Source organism: Schistosoma haematobium, chromosome 6 (genome assembly GCF_000699445.3).
Source record: "Schistosoma haematobium chromosome 6, whole genome shotgun sequence".
Taxonomy (NCBI): domain Eukaryota; kingdom Metazoa; phylum Platyhelminthes; class Trematoda; order Strigeidida; family Schistosomatidae; genus Schistosoma; species Schistosoma haematobium.
This window is the reverse complement of record NC_067201.1, coordinates 16,898,521-16,919,251: the sequence shown is the minus strand read 5'-3', so window position 1 is coordinate 16,919,251 and position 20,731 is coordinate 16,898,521. Positions and strand designations below refer to the sequence as shown.

Genomic DNA, 20,731 nt, shown 5'->3' with positions numbered 1-20,731 from the left:
GACCAAAGTTGATAAATAAATCTATATTTTTACACTTTAGCCACCACATTACAGAATGTGAATAGTTTGTAAAAAACTGAACAAGCCACTTTTGGAATCACAAGAGTTAGCACTAACATAATATTTCGCTGATTACAATTGTTTTTTTACCTATGTTTCTAAGCTCCGGAAAACAAGTAATATTTCAGAATCTGTATTGTCCATTTATCTATAACTGATAATTGGGTTCTCTTAGTATTATTGAATATTTGGTAACTAAACACCGTAACTAGCTTTAATCACATTGACGATCAGAGATAGAAATAAGTATGTATATTTAACTCCGTTCATACACTAAATATCCCATCACTATTATATGACTCCATTGCATGTCAGACGACAAAAGAATTATCGAGATAAATCAAATCGTAATTCTTCATACCGGTCTGTAGTAAAACAAACAATATACTCACTTTTTAGTGAAAATAAATATACTAACAATGTCAGTATAATTAATGAAACCATGTGCAGTAAAAATCTAACATTTATGCTGGGTACATATGTATGTAGAAAATAATTCAATGTTTGGGATTAACATTCCATCAGAATGTAAACATATAACTGACTGGAGATCTAAGTGGTCAGAAATAAAATTGAAATGGGAATGTAAAGCAATTCTAATATTACGTTTTCTTATAAACCATCACATGGTATATTCAGAAAAAAGAGGTGAGTACATACAGAATTATCAAAATTTTAGTATGGTCATCCAATCGTTAGTGAGGAATGAATAGGTAACAAAAAATGAGTAGTATGTGAATTTTTAGTTTTGATTAATAGTGGTAAGGTTAGGGATTATCGTAAGTCTAAGTATCAGGGAAAAGTCAAATGGACCGAACACTTCTGTAACATTATCTATGCAATTATCTAGTACATTAGATAGTATATATTATCCAACGTGGGTATAATTGGCATGCATATTTGAGATAGACATGCTATTGAAATTGGGATCTGAAATGGAAAACAAACAGTGAGTAGGTAGTTTTACGGTTGGCAAAACTAGGTGCTAATTATAATGAACTGTCGTAATTTGGAAGATTGCTGAAAATCGAGGAGTAATCGACTGCTAATTTTAGTCTATACCCCTTCGATATCGACGATTATACATAACGTGGGTGCTAGGGTTTCAGGTATTGGGATGTGCGTGATCCTATTTCTCACTTTAATGGTTGTCAGATTTCGACTGGTCGAATCATATTTGTAATAACATGTAGTCTTGGATTCAATTCTGTATAGTACCGAGTGGAATCTTCAAATAAGATGAGACAGTAGGTTAGTGTTTTCTAGCTCTCGGTGGTTCTCCAACTCTTATTGGTAACATCAGTTCTTGATGGAAAGAACCTAGAAATACAAGCCTACAAAATTACTCAACTCTAAATAAAGAGTATTTACTATGTAATATTCATTTGGAGATATAAAATATTTAGCTAAGATATTAAGGATCTAATTCTGACGCTATATGTTTACTGTCGATATTATTCACTTGATCATAGGTTAGTGTAGCATCACAATCAATAGGATAATTAAATAAATACAATTAAGCTTTTGTCAAACAGCTGGGAAACGCCCATAGGATGGACTGATTTCGTATTCGTGAGACTAGTTTAAAATGTTCTGTTCTTTCAACGGCAGATAAGATTTATCAATGATGAAAATTTTACGATTTAACCATATACATAAGATAATTCAATATTACAAAATATAGCAATTTAATCAATTGTGACTATTCTGCTCAATTTCCTACACGATGTGAGAAAAATAGTGTGTTGCTGAGCTATATATACACATATATATAACAATAAACCACTAGGAAGCTTCAATTATCATAAAATAATATAAATAAAAAAAAAAATTAAAGTGGGATAAAGAGTTTTTATTACTTTTAACGGTTGCCGATTGTTCCAAGTGAAAATTTATCATCATTGTGCGGATTTATGGAGATCGCAGTATATTCACAATGGAATTCATGAGTCGATTAAAGCTAGACTACCATTGTAAACCTGGAAGCACTGAACGGCCGTTTCGTCTCGGTATGGGACTCCTCAGCAATGTGCATCTACGATTCCACACATAGGATTTGAAACCAGGATCTTTGGTCTCACGTGCGAACGCTTAATCTTTAGACCACTGTGTCGGCATCCAACGGTGTTAATATCTAACTTCAACTAATCCACGAAATTGCACCACCGTCCACTATTGTCTTCAGTGAGTTATTGCCTCATAACCGACACGGTTGAACTCTTCTGATCACGAATTCTCATTAGAATTCCAGGAAATGCCTCTTTAAGTCAGTCACTAGTGAGCACAATTTCGTGGGTTAGTTGAAGTTGGACAATAACACCGTTGGGTGCCGAGTCACTGGTCTACAGGTTAAGCGTTCGCACGTGAGACCGAAGTTCCTGGGTTCAAATCCTATGTGTGGAATCGTAGATGCACATTGCTGAGGAGCCTCATACTGAGACGAAACGGCCGTTCAGTGCTTCCAGGTTTTGAATGGTAGTCTAGCTTTAATCGACTAATGAATTCAACTATTAGACATTTGTTTTGTTGAATGATTTATGAAAACTTGTTTAATTTGAAAATGATTTCATTATGTAATCACTTCAACATCAAAATACTTAAAATAAGGATGGAATAGAATCGGCAAGTTATATGTCTGATCCTGTTAAGAGTCAATGTAGATGGGCATTACTGTGAAGATCTCTACACCAACACAAACCAGCTACCATGTGTTTCATGACTTTTATTGATTCTGTAGCTGATAACTATCTACAGAAAAATTATTTTCATATTTTTTTAATTAGTATATTTTCAAACAAAATACCGTAGAATTATGAGCAAAAATGGTTGCTATGCGATTTGTATTTTAACACAACTAAATATCAGATAATTATGTGAATAACAATACATAGATCATTAGCATTATTATTATTATTATATCCTACATGACAATTACACATTTATTCGTTCATTGAACTATTAGTTAAGATCATAGAGATGATTTTATTTTCTGATTCACTCATTCAAATATATAATTCTCAAAAATGTTTAATTCATGTTATATGGTGAATATCTTAGTAATCATTTTAAATTTGATTAGACCAATGAATGTTTAACTAAAATATATATCATTAAGGTTCAGTATTTAAATCACAATTCATATGAATGAAGAATATTCTTTTCAATGAATTTCTCATCAGCTTCTACAATTATCTCATATCCATATTAATAATCCATAAAATTGGTCACATTTAAGGCAGGGTACATCATTTGGAAATTGTAATATGTGAATCAAGGTTTGTTGTTTGTCATATATCAGATCAAATTAAATCGTTTATGTTGGAGCTGATTGGTATGAAGTTGTTGACTTGAATCAGTTTAAAAAATGAAATGAAATTGTGGGATAAATAATGATCAGAATGAATATGGTCAACATGGGGTAAGAGAGAGAGAGAGAGAGAGAATAATGGAATAAAAATAAGAAATTACGTAATATATAGAATAATATGAATGAGGTCGGATATAGTAGATAAATTGCCTGGAGTAGCCACCTCTTTCTGTATCTGTCAGTTCAATTGCTCCTGTGGAGCAAGTTATATTGGCAGATGTTCTACAAATGTATATATTCGGGCTTGTGAGCACCTCCCACTGTGGTTAAGCAAAGATGTAGTCAAAAACGGTTAACAGCTCCATTTTAGACTATTTAATTCAGACAGCACATACAGCCAACATGGAGCAATCTTTCGCAATAATATATCGTGTTAACAGCAGTTTACCTAATTCCGTCAGACAGAGAATCCTGCAGACGACTGAAGCAATTGCTATTCGGATCAAAAAGCCAGAGATTTGCATCCAAAAGGAATATATTTAGTCGCTCCTTTTACCATGGCCAAATTCGAGGTCAACTAGTTAATAATCAATTTTATAATATTATTATCTTATTATTACTATCTTTACCGTTATTATTATTATTACACTTGATAACCTTGTTGAGAAATTTATTCAACATCCACCCCTATCTGCTATATCTGACCTAATTCATAATATTCTACATATTATGTAATTTCTGATTTTTATTCCATTATTCTCTTTCTCTCTTATCCCATGTTGACCATATTCATTCTGACCATTATTTATCCCACAATTTCATTTCATTTATAAACTGATTCAAGTCAGCAACTTCATACCAATCAGCTCCAACATAAACGATTTAATTTGATCTGATATATGACAAACAACAAACCTTGATTCACATATTACAATTTCCAAATGATGTACCCTGCCTTAAATGTGACCAATTTTATGGATTATTAATATGGATATGAGATAATTGTAGAAGCTGATGAGAAATCCATTGAAAAGAATATTCTCGGTTCAACATTTGTTTGTTTTGAAATCTGAATGGTACTATACAAGGATCTCGTGAAAATATTTTGTTTATTTCTTTCAAACAAAAGAAAAATTAGGTACAACTTACCAAGTTTTACTATGATTGACAAATTCTTTGATTAATTTTTGAATTTTCTTATTTTGAAAAGAAAAGATTTTTCGTTGAATGAAATAACTTTCACTTACTTGATTTCCAACAGATTCACTTAGTACTAATGTACTATGTCCATTCTACAATTACAAATACAAATGACAAAAGAATAATCACATGATTTGAAGGAATCGGTTTGTGAATTCGGGTTTAAAAACTACGATTTAGTTAAATTGACTTACTGAAAAATAATGAGTAATATTTGCTTTCGCTTACACTAAAATGCTTTGTGACAGAAACCAATGCTAACTGGAAGAGGTAGTTATTGATAGAATATAAGTCTAAATAATTCAGTAACCTTTTTAATAGTTCACTTCATGAGTCAGTTAAAGCTAGACCACCATGGGAAAGATGGAAGCACTGAACAACAGTTTCGTCCTAGTATGGGACTCCTCAGCTGTGCGCATCCATGACCGTGCTTGGGGGATTCGAACCCAGGACCTATCGGACTTGTGCGCGAATGCTTAACCTGTAGACCAGTGAGTCAGCATCCTACGGTGTTAATGTTTAACTCCAATCAGTCCACGAATATATTTGAGTCTATTTTAGATAGTTTCCTTAATTTAAACAAAGGATAGCATAATGTGTTCAATATATTGGATTTATTAAATCTTTTTGCCTTCTCTAAAATCGGAATTCTCTTCAGTGAATATTAATATACACGGGAGAATAGAATCTTCTCCAGCTAAAATCTTCGATTTGTGATCGTAGGTAAAAAAAATGAGAAGAAGCATTACTGTTTTATTTCATTCCCATTGGGAAGGTGGTTGTAATTTAACCACTAAAAATTGATCATTTTTTGTTTATTGTATTTATTTGGGGTTAGGCATTTTAGCAAGTTGTCCGTCATGTCTCTTGTATGTTGATATCCTAGATTATGTTCGATAAGCAAGCAGGCATCCTGTTGTTTTAGTGAGTCTACTATTGAATGTAATTTTGTACTTTTGTTTGTGTTCTTATAGCGTCATTAGGGTTACTGGTTCCACCGTGTGAAATGTGCTTCCAAGCGTTACTGTAAGTTCTGTATCAGTCTTCCTCTCACTTCGCTCACTACTCAACATCAGTCGGGAGAATATGAGGTTTTCTTCATTTAAGTCCTATCTACAGTATTTTTCGTCATATTTAATTAGGAAAAAATTTTTATGTGTTTTCTGTTTGATTCGAATTCTTCTGCCTAGTACAAGATATTTAAAGCCATGTGAATAAAAGCTGCAAAAGTCAAGATAAGGTCCACTCCCAATTTCTTTCTCATATATAGATATATATGCACATACTTCTTCAGTAGCGTAACTGCTTAGACGAATTAGTTGATGAAAAGTCGTCATTTTTAAAATAAATCCCTTTTTCACATTAATAATAGTATTGGTCAGCTAAATTGTCTTTCTAAGTAATTTTATTGTGGTTAGCTAGATCTCTACTAGCGTATTGAGTCACTGTACACGAAAAATAATCAATGGATAGTTTGACGACATTTAGCATTCATTAACTTATTCTCTGAGTACATATAATGCGTTTAGATAATCACGATATGTCAGTTCATAATACACAACCTTCCAATAAAGTTACTGTGGTGTTTGAATGAACTAATGATTCCTTTGTACTTGCTGAATGTTTGATTTCGAATTCTAAATACAGTACACTCGTTTGTGCTTATCTAGTACTTCTTGATCCAATTACGTTATTTCTGGGATTCTTAGTTCATACTATAATTCAAATACTCCTAATCATTATAGTTACCTAAATAAATAACATCGTATGTTGGTTGATGACCCAACAATGAAACAAAATACTCAAGGCTTTTCAAAAAGTTTACTTACATTTGTTTTTAAATTCACATTGGCATTATTTTCTAACAGAAACCGGCATAAATCATAGTGTCCATGTAGAATACAATTATGTAGTGCAGTTTTACCATCTCGATCTTGTGCATCAATATTAGCATTCAGTTTAATTAATTCTCTGGCTACCTCTACATTTCCATTATTTTTTAAAGCGGCTATTATTATGTAGGAAAAATAAAAGTAAAACCATTTTAATGCAGTTTGAGTAACATCTATAAATTTTTAAACTAGAATTTTCGGATAACACTTATTATATGTACATTGACATGACTGTATAACTAATTGTATTATTAGAGAAGGAATTATGATATTTTGGCGAGAAAATTGCATCATATTGTCCTATTTGGGTTTCGTCAGTCAAGATTAGTTTACATTCCAGGTTTTTCATATTGAACTTGATTATTTTATACTTTAAAGGTTTTGCATACTATTGACTTGATGTGATGTGATGTAATCAAATTGTTAGTTTTTACTTTCTTGTTGTTGATATTCAGAAGTGATATGATATTCCGATGCGTTATAAATAAAGCGTCAACTCTAGATTCCATGGCTAACTCTTATCAAAGTTGTTATTTGCTCAAAAATTCAACCAGGTCAGTTGTGAGGTAGTAATTCACTGAAGACAACGGTGGATGTGTCGCTCAATTTCGTGGATTAGTTGAAGTTAGACATTAACAACGTTGGTACCCGGCTCAGTGGTCTAGTTGCTTAAGCGTCTGGAACGAGACTGACATGTCCTGGGTTCGAATCCCACGAGACGGGGTCGTGGATGCGCACTGCTGAAGAGTCCCACAATAGGACGAAACGGTCGTCCAGTGCTTACAGGTTTTCCATAGTGGTCTAGCTTCAATTGACTCATGATCTCAACTGTTGAAATTACTACAATCTTCACAAAACCCATTCTGATACTAATTCATTGTATATTAAGAGGTCTTCTTGAAGATTTTATGTTCTTACGTAGATTGATCAGTTCAAATATCATGATAGTCTGATTTCGCAGAAACATTTCACCTTTTTATGAGTATCATAGTGAAGCATAATGTTGTGATGTGTACTAAGTGGACGAAATATAAGATATGAAGTGATAAAAGATGTTTCTACTATGAGAGCGGATCGAATGTAACATAATATATTGACTAAATAATATAAAATAACACAAACTATAATAGTAACACATAGGTAAAATGGAAGTAGGTGAAACTTTGTGTGAGGGTTATTTTTCTTTAGAAAGATAATCAAACTAGTCAAAATTATGGGACATACAGTATTCTATAAAACACAGTGATTAGTATCAGTCTGCATCAGTTATGTGGCATAATCATATTACAATATTATCAAGCGGAGGAAATTCACAATAACATTTATTACTGTGTCCACCTAAACAGATCATAGTATTGATTTGGATCAACATCAACATCTAATATTACTAAAGTCGACAGAACGCAGAATCGTTTTTTTTTTCAATCTAACATTTTATACCAGTAACCTTATAGGTAATAAAAAAAACCAAGAACATCGTTATGAGAACATTTTACAGAAAATCATCAAAGCTTGTAAGTTTTACGTGAACAATGCATACACTGAATGCGACGTTCATGATAAACTAATATCAACTGAAAAATTTCAGCTATTGGAGTTAAAATAGATCAAACATCTGGCCTAAGCTTCTTTCAGGAACAAAAGAAGCCTTGGCCAGACCGTCGAGCAAAATGGTGGGTTTATTTTAATTTCAATTACTGCGATTTTTAAAAATATAATTTCTTTTTTAAAACAAGATATCATTATCTAATAAATTTACCACAACGTAATAAAGGTGTCCATCCAAGATTGTTATCCTTAGCTTCTAAATTAGAACATGATTTAACCAATAGTCTGATTGCTCTCGGTTGCTCTCCATCTACAGCCATGTGTAAAGCGGTCAAACCATTTTTATCTGAGTGATTCACATTAGCTCCATATTCAAGTAGTAATTCCATACATTCAATGTTTCCCTAAATATGAAAACAAAACATTATTTTAGATAGAGATGAATAGTTGCTAGCAGTGGAATCCAGGATTAGCGTTTTGTTCTACTAGAAACCCGTCATCTGGATGTACCTGCATACCAGAGTTGATATTCATCTTGGGAATACAACACAGTAAGGTTTGCAGGTAAATCCAGCCGACGAGTCTCAAATATGACGCGACGCGCGTTCAAGTTGAATTATTTTATTTTTATTCATTAAATCTAATATAAATTATTGAAGCTTCTTTTGTAAATTATGCTTCGATTTACTAGCTGAATAAATGCAAACATTTTTAAGACCTGATATAAATATGTAGTGGGCTCAAGCTCTCAGATGTTTTCATATCAGTATGATAAGAGAAAATTGACGAAAGAGGATGCGAATAAGTAAAAATAAGGGTAAACTAGAGGCAAAAAAAAAACAAATTAAGAACTGTATTTAATTCTGGTGGAAAGGTTTGAAATAAAATATCATTCAAGAATTCTAGGAGAGTAATAAACAAAAATTGTAACTATAATATAATGCCTATTTAACACTGTAACATGAAGATATGAATCCTTTTGGTTGGCTTTGATGAACAATGTAATTGTCTGTTAGTTAACTTATTTTATGCAATGATATAGCTCGTGAGTCTGATTGTGATATATGTATCATCTGTTGTGAGCAGATTTCAGGAAACCATAACAGAAGTGAGTGTGTTTTATCAGTTCATTGAAGCAGCTGCATGTAATGTAGACATTGGGAGTATTACTTTGATAAACTCTACGACTACTGTGGTGTTTGAATGAACTAATGATATCATTGTACTTGTTGAATGCTTGATATCGAATTCCAAATACAGTACATTCGTTTGTGCTTATCTAGTACTTCTTGATCCGATTACGTCTTCCTGCGATTCTTATTTCATACTATACTTCAAATACTTCAAATCATATTGGCGTCGCGATGGAGCCTGTAATGGAATTGTTGGATATACATTCAGATTTTGATGCTTTTGAGGATTACTTTGAAAGGTCCGAAATCTGGGCTATGACCAAGGAAGATGATGAGGATGTTAATACTGTAGCACATTTCCTCACATCCATCGGAAAAGAAGCATATAGCTTATTAAAAACTCTGGCTTTACCGGAAAAGCCCATTTCGCTTTCTTATACAACCTTCAAGGATCTACTGCTAGACTATGTTCAGTATACAAATCCCGAATGTCGTAAAGGGGGAAGATTTTGCAAAATGATGCATGAAGATATAAAGAATCCCACTGCATTACGTCATCCCAATCCAGTGCATACTGAAGATTATGCAGACAATTCATTGAGGAGTTGCGATGCAGTTCATGAAGATGGGCACAAATTTGGTTCATGTTTGTCCTGTAGCAAGTTCCACTCTTTTAATTCATGTAAATTTCGTAATTCTAAGTGCTTTAAATGTGGTGATATTGGGCATATTCAGTCATTTTGTAATACTACTGTTCATCTTGCTGCAACTAATATTAAGTCTTGTAATTCTGATTCTATTTAGTCCAATGTTCCTAATGATCATTTATTCTTATCAACGATTTCAAAATACAGTGTAGAGTCATATAGCAGTTCAGAGTTAAGTGAAACTCAGAATTCTTGCGAGACAACAGTTTCTAATCAATCGACTTATCAGATTTCTCATGTTATTATACCAGATATGTTTTTTCCTAATGATACACTTATTTCTGACGAAATTCCTTGCAAATCTGAGGAAAATATGTTGAATGAACCTAGTCATGATCGAAAACCTGATGTAGTTTTGATAGATGCTGATTTTTCTAATAATCCTTTACTCTGCAATGACATTCTTAATAAATTCAAGGAAACTGTTTCAGAAGAGTCAAATCTTGAAGTCATACCAAATATTATTTGTCCTCATAATGCACTTGTTTCTTGTGAGAAACTTGTTCAATGCGAAGCACAATTACTAAATGAGCTCGATTTTGAGTACAATGCGAATGATTTCATATCAACTGCTGTTTATCCTTATCACAAAAACACTTCTAATGTTTACTCTAACCAATGTGAGAAATCTGTTTTAAATGAAGCCACATCATTCATATCTTGGGGATGTAAAGATCCAACATTATTTCGTGGAGGAGGACAGTCTAGGTCTATGGTTCAAATTCTAGGTAGCAGCGGTTTCAGTACATAACCGGCATGCTGATTGCACAATCCTAGGAAGCAGGTGAGTTTGTTCCGATTTCGGTTGTTTATTCTAATACTAATGATCACATTCTAGATGATACAGAGTCTTTATCCAATACAATATCGGACAGACACAGGATGAAATTAAGAAGAAGACGTACAATCGATTACAGACACTTGGACTTCAAATTGAGCTGTGGCGGATGTGGTGTTTGAATGAACTAATGATTCCTTTGTACTTGTTGAATACTTGATTTCGAATTCCAAATACAATACTTTCGTTCGTGCTTCTCTAGTACTTCTTGATCCGATTGTTATTTCTGGGATTCTTAATCATACTATAATTCATAACTACCTACTGTATGAATGATAAACATTGAATGATAGGTTTATGCACACAAATAAACCTGTGTAAACCATATATAAAATACATTGTAAATAATAGATCCATAGTCCTGATCTAGCTAGTCGTTTAGAAGTGATCTAAAATCACATACATATATATATATATTAGTTCAGATTTTAACGTCATACATCAAACATTGAGGCAGATTAATTTGATGACGTTCAATGAGTTGTAAATGTTTTTATTATCGTTATGATAACAGAATAAACAAGCAAACAAATGAAGAATAGTTTGAGAATAACAGATAAACCTGGGCAATAGAATTTATGAAATAATAAACTCAAGATTTTGATAAACAAAACTGTGAAAGATTTCGAATCATTCTTGCAAAGGTCTCCTCAACTATAGGACTGTATACCTTTTGACCAAATCTAATCTTACAGTTGTTGATTCTATGTAGTTTATTCCTCTTTTTGGCTGAGGTTCTACTAAATTCCTTTCAATATGCTTCAAAAGTACAATTACAATATGGAGTAATTACATGAAATGAAGCTAGTAACTTAATGAAAACAGTTTAATAATTGAATTGAAGCTAGAACACCATGGAAAACATGGGAGCACCGGATGGCCGTTTCATTCTACTATGGAAGTCCTCCGTTAGTCATAAATATTTTCATGTTATTTCTCTTAACTACTAAATTTTAATCAGTAGCTTCAAAAGTGAGGTATGGATTTCGATTTTTTACTTACGCCGATCTCACCCGAGGCATAAAGGAAATACCTAAGTTGAAATAACGTAGAACTCAGGATCAACTGATCACAAAACAGGTATAAGCAGTTGGACAAACAGTGACAAATTTCATAGACTACTGAACGAATTTCTGTGAACAAAGCCCATCGTTGTGTGGGGAGTGTTAGTTAGTTTTGATTGAAACATATCTTGTAGCGTACATTATCAAATCATCTCAGCTATAAAATTACCTTTTTGCCTCTACTCCTTGAAAATTACTTTTTAATAAATGATCTGTTATCTCAAGTAAGTTGATGGTAATCAGAGAAATTAACTGTAAGTTTTCATTCAAAACAAAACTACTAACTTTGAAAGCAGCAAACATAATCGCAGTTTTTCCTGTACTAGATTCTGTTTCTGTATTTGCATTGGCTTCAAGTAAGATTGATATCATGCTATAGAAGATATGAAGGAAGTATTTAGTTACTAGACGGACACTGTAGACAATGTGGATGTAACAAATATTTTCTGGTATACATATTTTATTATGCATAGTTGTTAGTAATGGCTGGGAAGTATTTTGAAATATAAATCTCTCGATTAGATAGTATCGATAGTCTCCACTTTCAAAAATCACATCAAGAGAGCATTAAACTACGTGACAACATTTAATAACTGCATATAATAAAAAGTTCTGGATCTAAAGAATATTAATCCATAATGTCACTGAATTTTAGACCAACTGAAGAACGAATAACAAACACAAATACTGGATAGTTCCTATGATTATTAGATTCCAAATTTTTTAAGAGGCATTTCAAAAAGCACTTCAATAAGTTGAACTATATTTAAGTTACTTCATCCACTAGTTATCCCGACCCTCCATTTTGTTAACCTAGATAACCGCAAGGTTCTTTCAGAGTTGTTTAAATGATAAATATATTGATCAGTGTAAATTGGTGTTTACTCAATTTGCAAGTACTGGTTACCGGTCCAATCAAATCTTTCTGTCCACAAACGTCGCTAGACACTGAAGAATCGAGCACTAAATTTAAAACCAATTTTTATACAAAACAAAATTACATTTTGCATGATTAGTGTGTCCAAATATAAAGCTAATCTGTGATGTTGTTATAAATTTCCAAAACATCCTGAATATACGTAATGAAATAGATACACCTTCCCGATAAATTCAAAGGAATTAGAAGCCTATATTTATGTTTTACTGTAGCTTATCTTCGAATTTTCAAAAGCAACAGCGATCACTACAAATTTTTCTCCTTGACACGAGATCTCTACGTGATAAAGTTGTTCTTTAACAATTATTTATAATAAGTGTACAACTTTGACAAAACAACAGTTTAATACTTTTCAGTTGGCAAACTCCTTTCAAGAGAGATCTATTAATGATTCTCTTAAACTTTCAGCTGGCATATCGTAGAAACTACACGTTCTTTCACAATAGACAGTTGCAAACCTCGCCAAATTTTGTAGTTTTGTATTACAGAGTGATCTTACTTAGACAGTAACAGTTCATTAAATTGCAATTGTCTTTTGTTGGTTGTCTGACTAAAATCAGTCCATGATGGATATTTGTACATCTTTTGAGCTTTTAAGATACCAAATGTAACGAATTTAATAATTGTGAACTTACTAACATCAATATATTCCCAAAATTATGAGTCCCATTCGATCAAAAAGTGATCAATAATCGATCAATCTTTTTTTTCTGATGCAAAGTTTTATGTATACACAATGTAATACATTTATAGAACAAAATTATTTATAGCGTTCATTTTGGTGGTTAAGAATTCATAATCAAATTTAATTTCAACAGACTTACTCCGAAAGATTTCGCTGGGCGCAATACATAAGAGCAGTAAATCCTAACTCATCTATTGCTTCAATGGATGCTTGTCTAAGGACAAAAATTCGAAATAAATATCGTTTAAAAGTAACTAATATACGACTTACTATGAAAATCAAAATAATGAATAATAGGAAGCCTCTGTATTTCAGATGAGAATATACGTTTAAAATATTCCAGTTAATAACTCAAAAAAAGTAAGTGCTTCACGCTAAAATGTCAAATTATCGGTTAACAAGAGACAAAACAACTGGATAATTAAAAGTTTTTGTCTGAGCAGAATAACATATTTATAGATAGAATGCTTAACACCAACATAAATATGATCAAAAGTCATTCAAAAAAAAACACATATGATCTAGGTTCTTGTAAAGACTAGAAAAGATCTTTAATGTCACATTACTGTAATGATTTAGGATTTTAACTGTTCTCATCAAACAATAAAATTATCTGTTTCTCAATAATTCATAAAGTAGGTTAATATTTCATTAAGAATAAGACTATAATAAAGTTATCACTTTTTAAGGGATTCAGCTACCTGTCGCCTAGTTATAATGAAATTCTTGTTGAATTTATCAAATAGTTAAGTGTCTATAAATATTAGTAATTCAAATAACTTACTCTTTTTCAAGTAACTCGCGTAAACGTAAGACATTTTCCTGTCTTATAGCAACATGTATTTCATGACCAGTTACAGGAAGTTCTAATAAAAGAAATACATTGTATAGAAATTCATTATTTTTTTTAAAAATATCAACATAATAAGCTTACGGTTTGTTTGAACATGTACCACATCACTCCAATTTTCAAATTCTTTCAAATTTTTAAAACGCATTCGAAAATAATATGATGTATCAGGTTCTAAGTTTTTGCATGTACATTGATGATCGTAGCCACTTAAAAATTGGAAAAAGAAAAAGAAACATTTTTGTTGGAGATTTTTTAAATAACAGATTACATATATCCACTTTCCCAATCTTCAGAAGAATCTTTCTTGAAAATTACTTCAGCTAATGGATTGATTTTATCAGATTGGGCATTCATTTTTTCATGAATTTTATTCAAGTAGTCTTTCCAATCCAGATCTACACTCACATAAGTTACACTGGTGATATTTGGTGGGGATGGTTTCCCTTGAATTTTATCATCTTTGGAGTAAGTTTTATTCATTTCGGTATCCTAATAAAAATAATGTTATATGTTATGTCATGATGAAATGCTAGTAATACAGAAATTGTAAACAAAAATACTTAATTATTTTAAAATACTAGGCAGATATGTCGTCACAATTATGAGATTTATAGACTAAACTGTAAAACATAGCCGTTTAACTCGTCTCTATGGTAAAAATTACATTCACATTGCGATAGATATGAAGTGCAAAGAACTTTCCTTACGAAAAGTCCTTTCAAACTTCACTACATTCGCATAAAAACCACGCTAATCTAAATGTATGAAGTGATGAAGTTTGGTTACCTATTGATTATTTTTCTCATTGAATATAGTTTAACCATGTCTAAAATGTAGAATACATACGATTGCTAATAAGTTATTTTCATAAACTAGCTTTTGGAGGAAACTGGTTGTTTTTTCTGAATAAACTATCAGCAACATAACTAACTGAGTGTATATAAAATCCAGCCAACTGAGAATACATATATGTATAATCAATTACTACTTATTATTCCCAATCGGTTAAATCTTATATGAACCCAGTTAGTTATATTACCGACATTCCGTTATTAAAGCCGTTGTGCTTAACCGTATCGCTATTAGTATACATGTTACTCTGCTATCAAATTGTACCATATACTTGTTTTTACTGACTATGCTTCGTTATGAAACCTATTTCATTAGTTTCATTGATTGGTTTCATACGTACATATAAATATGATGATGAAGATATAGACGAAAAAATATTAGTATTTTGTGTTATTTTAATTTTTCATATTATTATTTTAAAGTTTTAAAGATGCCATACATTTCTGCGACGGAGCAACAGCAAAATCATTTGGTTCCAGAAATAATAATTGTTTCTCAAGGAAACAAAATTTATTTTTCTGTTTATTATTTCACCCAGACTGGTGAGGTAAAGATCTGACTTTTCAATGTAATGAATGGGAAAATCTATGGATTTTCATCATTGGACAGGTGGTCAGGTGCTAAACGGTCCGTGAAAATACTGTGAGATTTAGAACATTCGTAAAAGAAATCGCCTAAACATTTACTTGTGTTGGCGTATTTATCATTATTCTATTAAAACTTATTATAAGTATGTCAAATTTACGTGATGAAATACGTTTAAAAATAATAAAAAATTGCTTGACAGCTCCTGCCATAGGTTGCTGTAAGGCACTAAATACTTAGTTCGATGATAAGTAAACACTACCAGAATAAAACTGTGTGTACATAAAGATTTCTTTCAAATTTTGAACAACTAATGGAGTAAAACGTTTTTATTTAGATAGATTGCAAGTTCATCATTATCAAATCTTGTCTGTTTTCTTGTTCAATTAAAGTCCAATTTTGCGTTAATCAGGAGCTCGATGAGCAGTTATACGGTAGTTTAAAGTAGTTGAGGTATCGATATCAGGGAACATCTGTATTTCCTTAACTAATAAGCGCTTGGAATCTGTGTAGATTTAAGATTAACTTAAATTTGTTGTTTTGTGAATAGGCTTTTGCACATCTTAACACCTGCTACCAATCTTTCATGAAACATGATTGATTTTGTTTGGTCAATAAGGGCTTTGGGCCACGTAGTTAATGGATGAAATTCTATAGAAAACCATCCATTAAACCTAAGGATGGAAAATTAACTTTGCCGTGTTAACGATAAATATTAAAAATGTTGTTTTGTGTTTTTTGTTATTATATTATTTCTATTATTCTTTGAATTAATTTTTCAATTGCTTACAGTACTAATTGTTTCCGTGCTGTGGAGTAATTTGTGCAGGAAAACGTAAAACAAAAGTTGCTAAGGGAAGAATTCTTGCCTAGTTATCTCCTTGACATAAAAATATTCTGGGTTTATGAGGCAAATTAAAAAACTAACTCTACACTAGTGGTGGATCATTTGAGAAGAATTCTATGCTTAAATATAATAAAAGTAATTTTGATAGATACTTTTCTGAACCTACATCACACTGGACATATGTACATTATCTAAGTGAAAACAGGCTTCCAGACTGTACATCAGCATTATAAAGTTTGGGAAAAAGAAATACAATTACCTTAGTCTTAACTTTGGTAGTACAGAGTTCATTTAAACTTGAGATTACTTAACATCTGTGGCTTTTAAATTTCAGCGTCTGACATTTATAGATGGAAATTTAAATAGCAAACCTTGCATACAAGCATAATTCATGAGATTTTAGTTTTTGAAACAGAAAAATAGTAGATCATTTTGTTTTTCCAGAATACTTTGAGTAGGGCCAATATTGTATTTGGTGTCTGTGCCTTAACCCTTTAAGAAGTGGTGCATTTTTCCTAGCAGTGCAATAGGAATATATTTCAAACGTAGGACAGGACAATGATGATAGAATAAATGAGCATTTACTTATCGTATTTGAAGGTGTACAGACATTTTGTATAATACAGTTGAACGTAATCGAGTTAATGGTAGCCAAACGAAGTGATTTTTACGTTAATAACTAATAAGACAAAAAACGTTCATCACATGAACACTCTTTGTTAGTTTTATATCATTAAGTTTTCGGGATTACCAACGATTATTGTAATAAATACCGTAAACGTTCGGCTGTGCGTCTAAACAACACCTTCGGATTTATGGGATTTTAGTGGCATGATATGAACATGGTACCGAAATCATACTATAAATTATTTGTTAATATTTCAAGTATTAGTTTCGTTGGCCCATACTAACCGCTTCAGTTTATTTGTATATCCGTATAGTTAACATTTTCAAATAACAAACGTTCATGTTCGTGTTGGTTTTTCTGGCCTTTTATCGCTCTTTTCGCAATCATAGTTGTGTTAGGTGTATTCATCTATCAAGTTAGCTGAATACAATCATAGGTCAAAATAGATTGGTTAGCTTTTCTACCGAAATATACATATGCTGTTGAGTCAGTTATAAGCCTAAAGTGCCGTCAAGCTCAGTGATTCTGTAACAAGTGTTGAACCCAGATGTCGGATTATTTAAATTTTCATCCAACTAACTTTTTGCTAATCTGGTGTCCATATTTGTAGACCTGAATGACCTCCTAAGGTTATCATAGTACTAACTACTCAAAAAACCAAATATTTTCACATATCCAGTAATCGCAAGCCATTCTACCATGATATTTCATCATTATTATAACCTTTTTTCCTGGAAACCTTTTATAATTGATCGAGTACTGAGTTGGCAGCTTTCAGAAGATGATATGACTGTACCATATGTGTCTCCACACTTTGAAATTCAATATTCTCCACCGAGAGGGCATGCTATTTCCGGTAGAAAAACGGAAATCACCGGATTGATCTGATGAAAAATAACGTAAGATGTCAACATGATGCACGTCTTTGGAATACTAGCTTTAGTTGTACATACTCTGAATCGAGTCAGAGTATGTGATATACCAACCCACAAATAACTACCACCCTTTGACTAGAATTAAAGCAATCCAAATCAAATGGTTTGAACGGTTATGGAAGAAATGGAAGCGTTCGCCTAACAGACTTATTTATCTGGTATCAGTGGATCACCGATGCCTCGAGGTAAGAACCTGAGTATGGAAAGTGGATATACTTTTCACAAGTTTAGCTACACGTGTAGCTAAATAGGGAGTTCTGTGTGTATTTAGGCGAAAAGTAAACAATTAAGCGTATAATTAGGCAATTCTGCGGAAATTTAGGCGAGAAGTTGACAAATCAGCGGACATTTAGGCGAAAATTCGACAATGCTGAGGATATTTAGGCGAAAAGTCGGTTATTTATCGACAAAGCGGCTATGAGGGGGGAATCCGCATTATTTCCTCCGGACCGGCGAAAAAGGCGACATTCTGGCGCGGTTTCCTCTTTATTTATCTTTTCGCTACCAAAGCATTTACCCCATTATTTCCCTCTTGTTCGCCTTTATTTCCCCTTTTTTGTTGTCTGAGACAAGTATTGAATGTTAATCTGAAAGCATCTTGAATAACGTCTGATATTGAACAAACTGAAAATCGGTATATATGTATTCTGAAATTGGTCTGATGTATAGAAACAGCTGGGACATGTCCTAACCGCAGTTTATTGGTCAAGCATGAAAAGTGAATAGTGAGAAGAACGCTTCATTTTATCAGGTTTTAGAGGTACTAAGGAAACAAAAAACCACTTCATAATGTGAAGCGGATTTGAAACAACATTCGGTTTATTATTTATGTGCACTAGCTCGAAATATTAAAAATTTCAAACCCTGAAGTTCGGACCAATTTGCTAAGTTCAATGATTGGAAAAGGCTGTAGACGTAAGTATCTTACAACGATAAAGTCAATACAGTATTGAGGGAAAGGATGAGAAGATTGTATGACAACATTTATATTTATTACATCCAAACTATTCGAAAACCCACAAACTTAAGTGACCCTGGTATCAAATGTATATACAATATCCAATATCTTGGTGTCGAGCTTGCTTAAACTGACCGATTTCTCTCTGCAGTTACAAATCTTTGTCATGACTAATCAGTGGTAATCTGGTCTTGTCAAAGAGCTCAAACGACTAAGTATCAAGCCAACATTAATTGATTGGCTTACTTCATATCTAAATAATCGGCTTCTTAGGGTCATGGTAAACTTCACTTTTTTCAGGCTACAGAATGTCCAAGTATGGTCCGTCAGGGATCAGCAATATGATCGTTTTTAATTTACATAAATTACCTTCCTCAGAGGTATAGTTTTATTAATTTTCGCTGACGACGTTGAAATTCGTGAAAATTTGGTAAGCTGGTATTTCATTGGAATCCAACACTACTCCAAAGTTTCGAGGATAACGGCGGGCTTACTTTAAACACTTTACCGTGTTAGGTAGTTCATGTGAAACATCTTTCAGACTACCCCCTTCTACAGGTGTCAAAGTTGAGAAAGGTCTGAGAATGTTGATGTCCTATGATATAAAAACTTGCGCTATATTCCATAAAGATGCTTTTCGAGCAAACCTTGCGCTGGTAGCGTTGTACAGTATTTTTGATCGAATTGACGATAGAAGATTCCACCTAATCTTTAACACTTGCTAGACCCCATTTAGATTATGGAAATATGATAAAGAAACATTGGAACGTATCCAACGGCTAGCCACAAAATCAGTGTCGGAACTCAAATCCAAGCTATATGGAGAACGCCCCAAATCTCTAAACCTTTACCCGCTAGAGTACAGGCGTCTTAGACTTGAACTTCTGATAACTTACAGCATTCCAAACACTTCTCATTATCCTCTCAAATTCCTGCTTAAGCTCAGCCACAACACAAACCTTGAGGTAACACAGAAACTGGGGCGCAACACAGCAGAATGAACTGTAGGCACACTGTCTATTGTTTACAAGTAGTCAAACGCTGGAATTAATTGCCGGCTGATTTAGTACAACTGACTTCCCTGGAGTCCTTGAAGAGGAAACTTGACATATTCTTATGGACTGAGGACAGTGTCCCTCTATAATCTACTAATATGTTTCATTTACTGTCGTCAGACATACTTGGGTTCTTACCTGGAGGCAACGGTGATCCACTGCTACCAGATAAATAAGTCTGTTAGGCGAACGCTTCCATTTCTTCCGTAACCGTTTGAACCGTTTGAGTTGGATTTTATTAATTCTAGTCAAAGGGTGGTAGCTATTTGTGGGTTTTTACATCATACAATCTGAATGTGTTTTTTTCATGCTAGTAAGAGTTTGGGACACTAGCAGGTATCACATCACCATTCGGCAGGACGGCTGATTGCGATGCGAAAAAATAATAAAGGAGTATTTGAGTGCTAAGAAAAGACGATTGTTTCAGGAGCCAAATAAATAATTCCAAACGCTTCAGATGATTGCAAATGAAACAAAAGTTCTTGCTTAACAAGCTTCTCTATCTAGTATCTATTGTTCACTGATTACTTCATGCAGAAACCTGTGTTGTGCAGTATATTTTACAAGTGGAAAAGTAATATTAGTAGGGCCCATCATTCATTGGCGCATTTGTGCTACGTGTAATTATTCGAACTGCCTATATGTTC

The 20,731-nt window shown here is 32.8% G+C and overlaps 1 protein-coding gene across 1 annotated transcript; it reads right to left on the bottom strand.

Moving 5' to 3' along the window:
* Positions 1-286: 286 nt before the first annotated feature.
* Positions 287-19,119, bottom strand: MS3_00008656 (uncharacterized protein). Its single transcript, XM_051216997.1, has 11 exons — positions 19,069-19,119; positions 14,493-14,713; positions 14,306-14,430; positions 14,156-14,237; positions 13,511-13,585; positions 12,035-12,122; positions 8,219-8,411; positions 6,397-6,575; positions 4,615-4,659; positions 4,517-4,563; positions 287-990 (listed from the first exon to the last, which is right to left on the bottom strand). Coding segments are annotated over exons 2-11 (1,047 nt in total). The 5' UTR covers positions 14,705-14,713; positions 19,069-19,119; the 3' UTR covers positions 287-989.
* Between the last annotated feature and the right edge of the window lie 1,612 nt (positions 19,120-20,731).

What these genes read in the sequence shown, in the direction of transcription:
- MS3_00008656 (XM_051216997.1), bottom strand. Translation starts at nt 14,704, where the DNA reads ATGAATAAAACTTACTCCAAAGATGATAAAATTCAAGGGAAACCATCC. An exon ending in GGTACATGTTCAAACAAACC is followed by an intron (nt 14,238 to 14,305) that starts GTAAGCTTATTA and finishes TTCTTTTATTAG; the next exon opens with AACTTCCTGTAACTGGTCAT. An exon ending in GACACCTTTATTACGTTGTG is followed by an intron (nt 6,576 to 8,218) that starts GTAAATTTATTA and finishes ACATAATAATAG; the next exon opens with CCGCTTTAAAAAATAATGGA.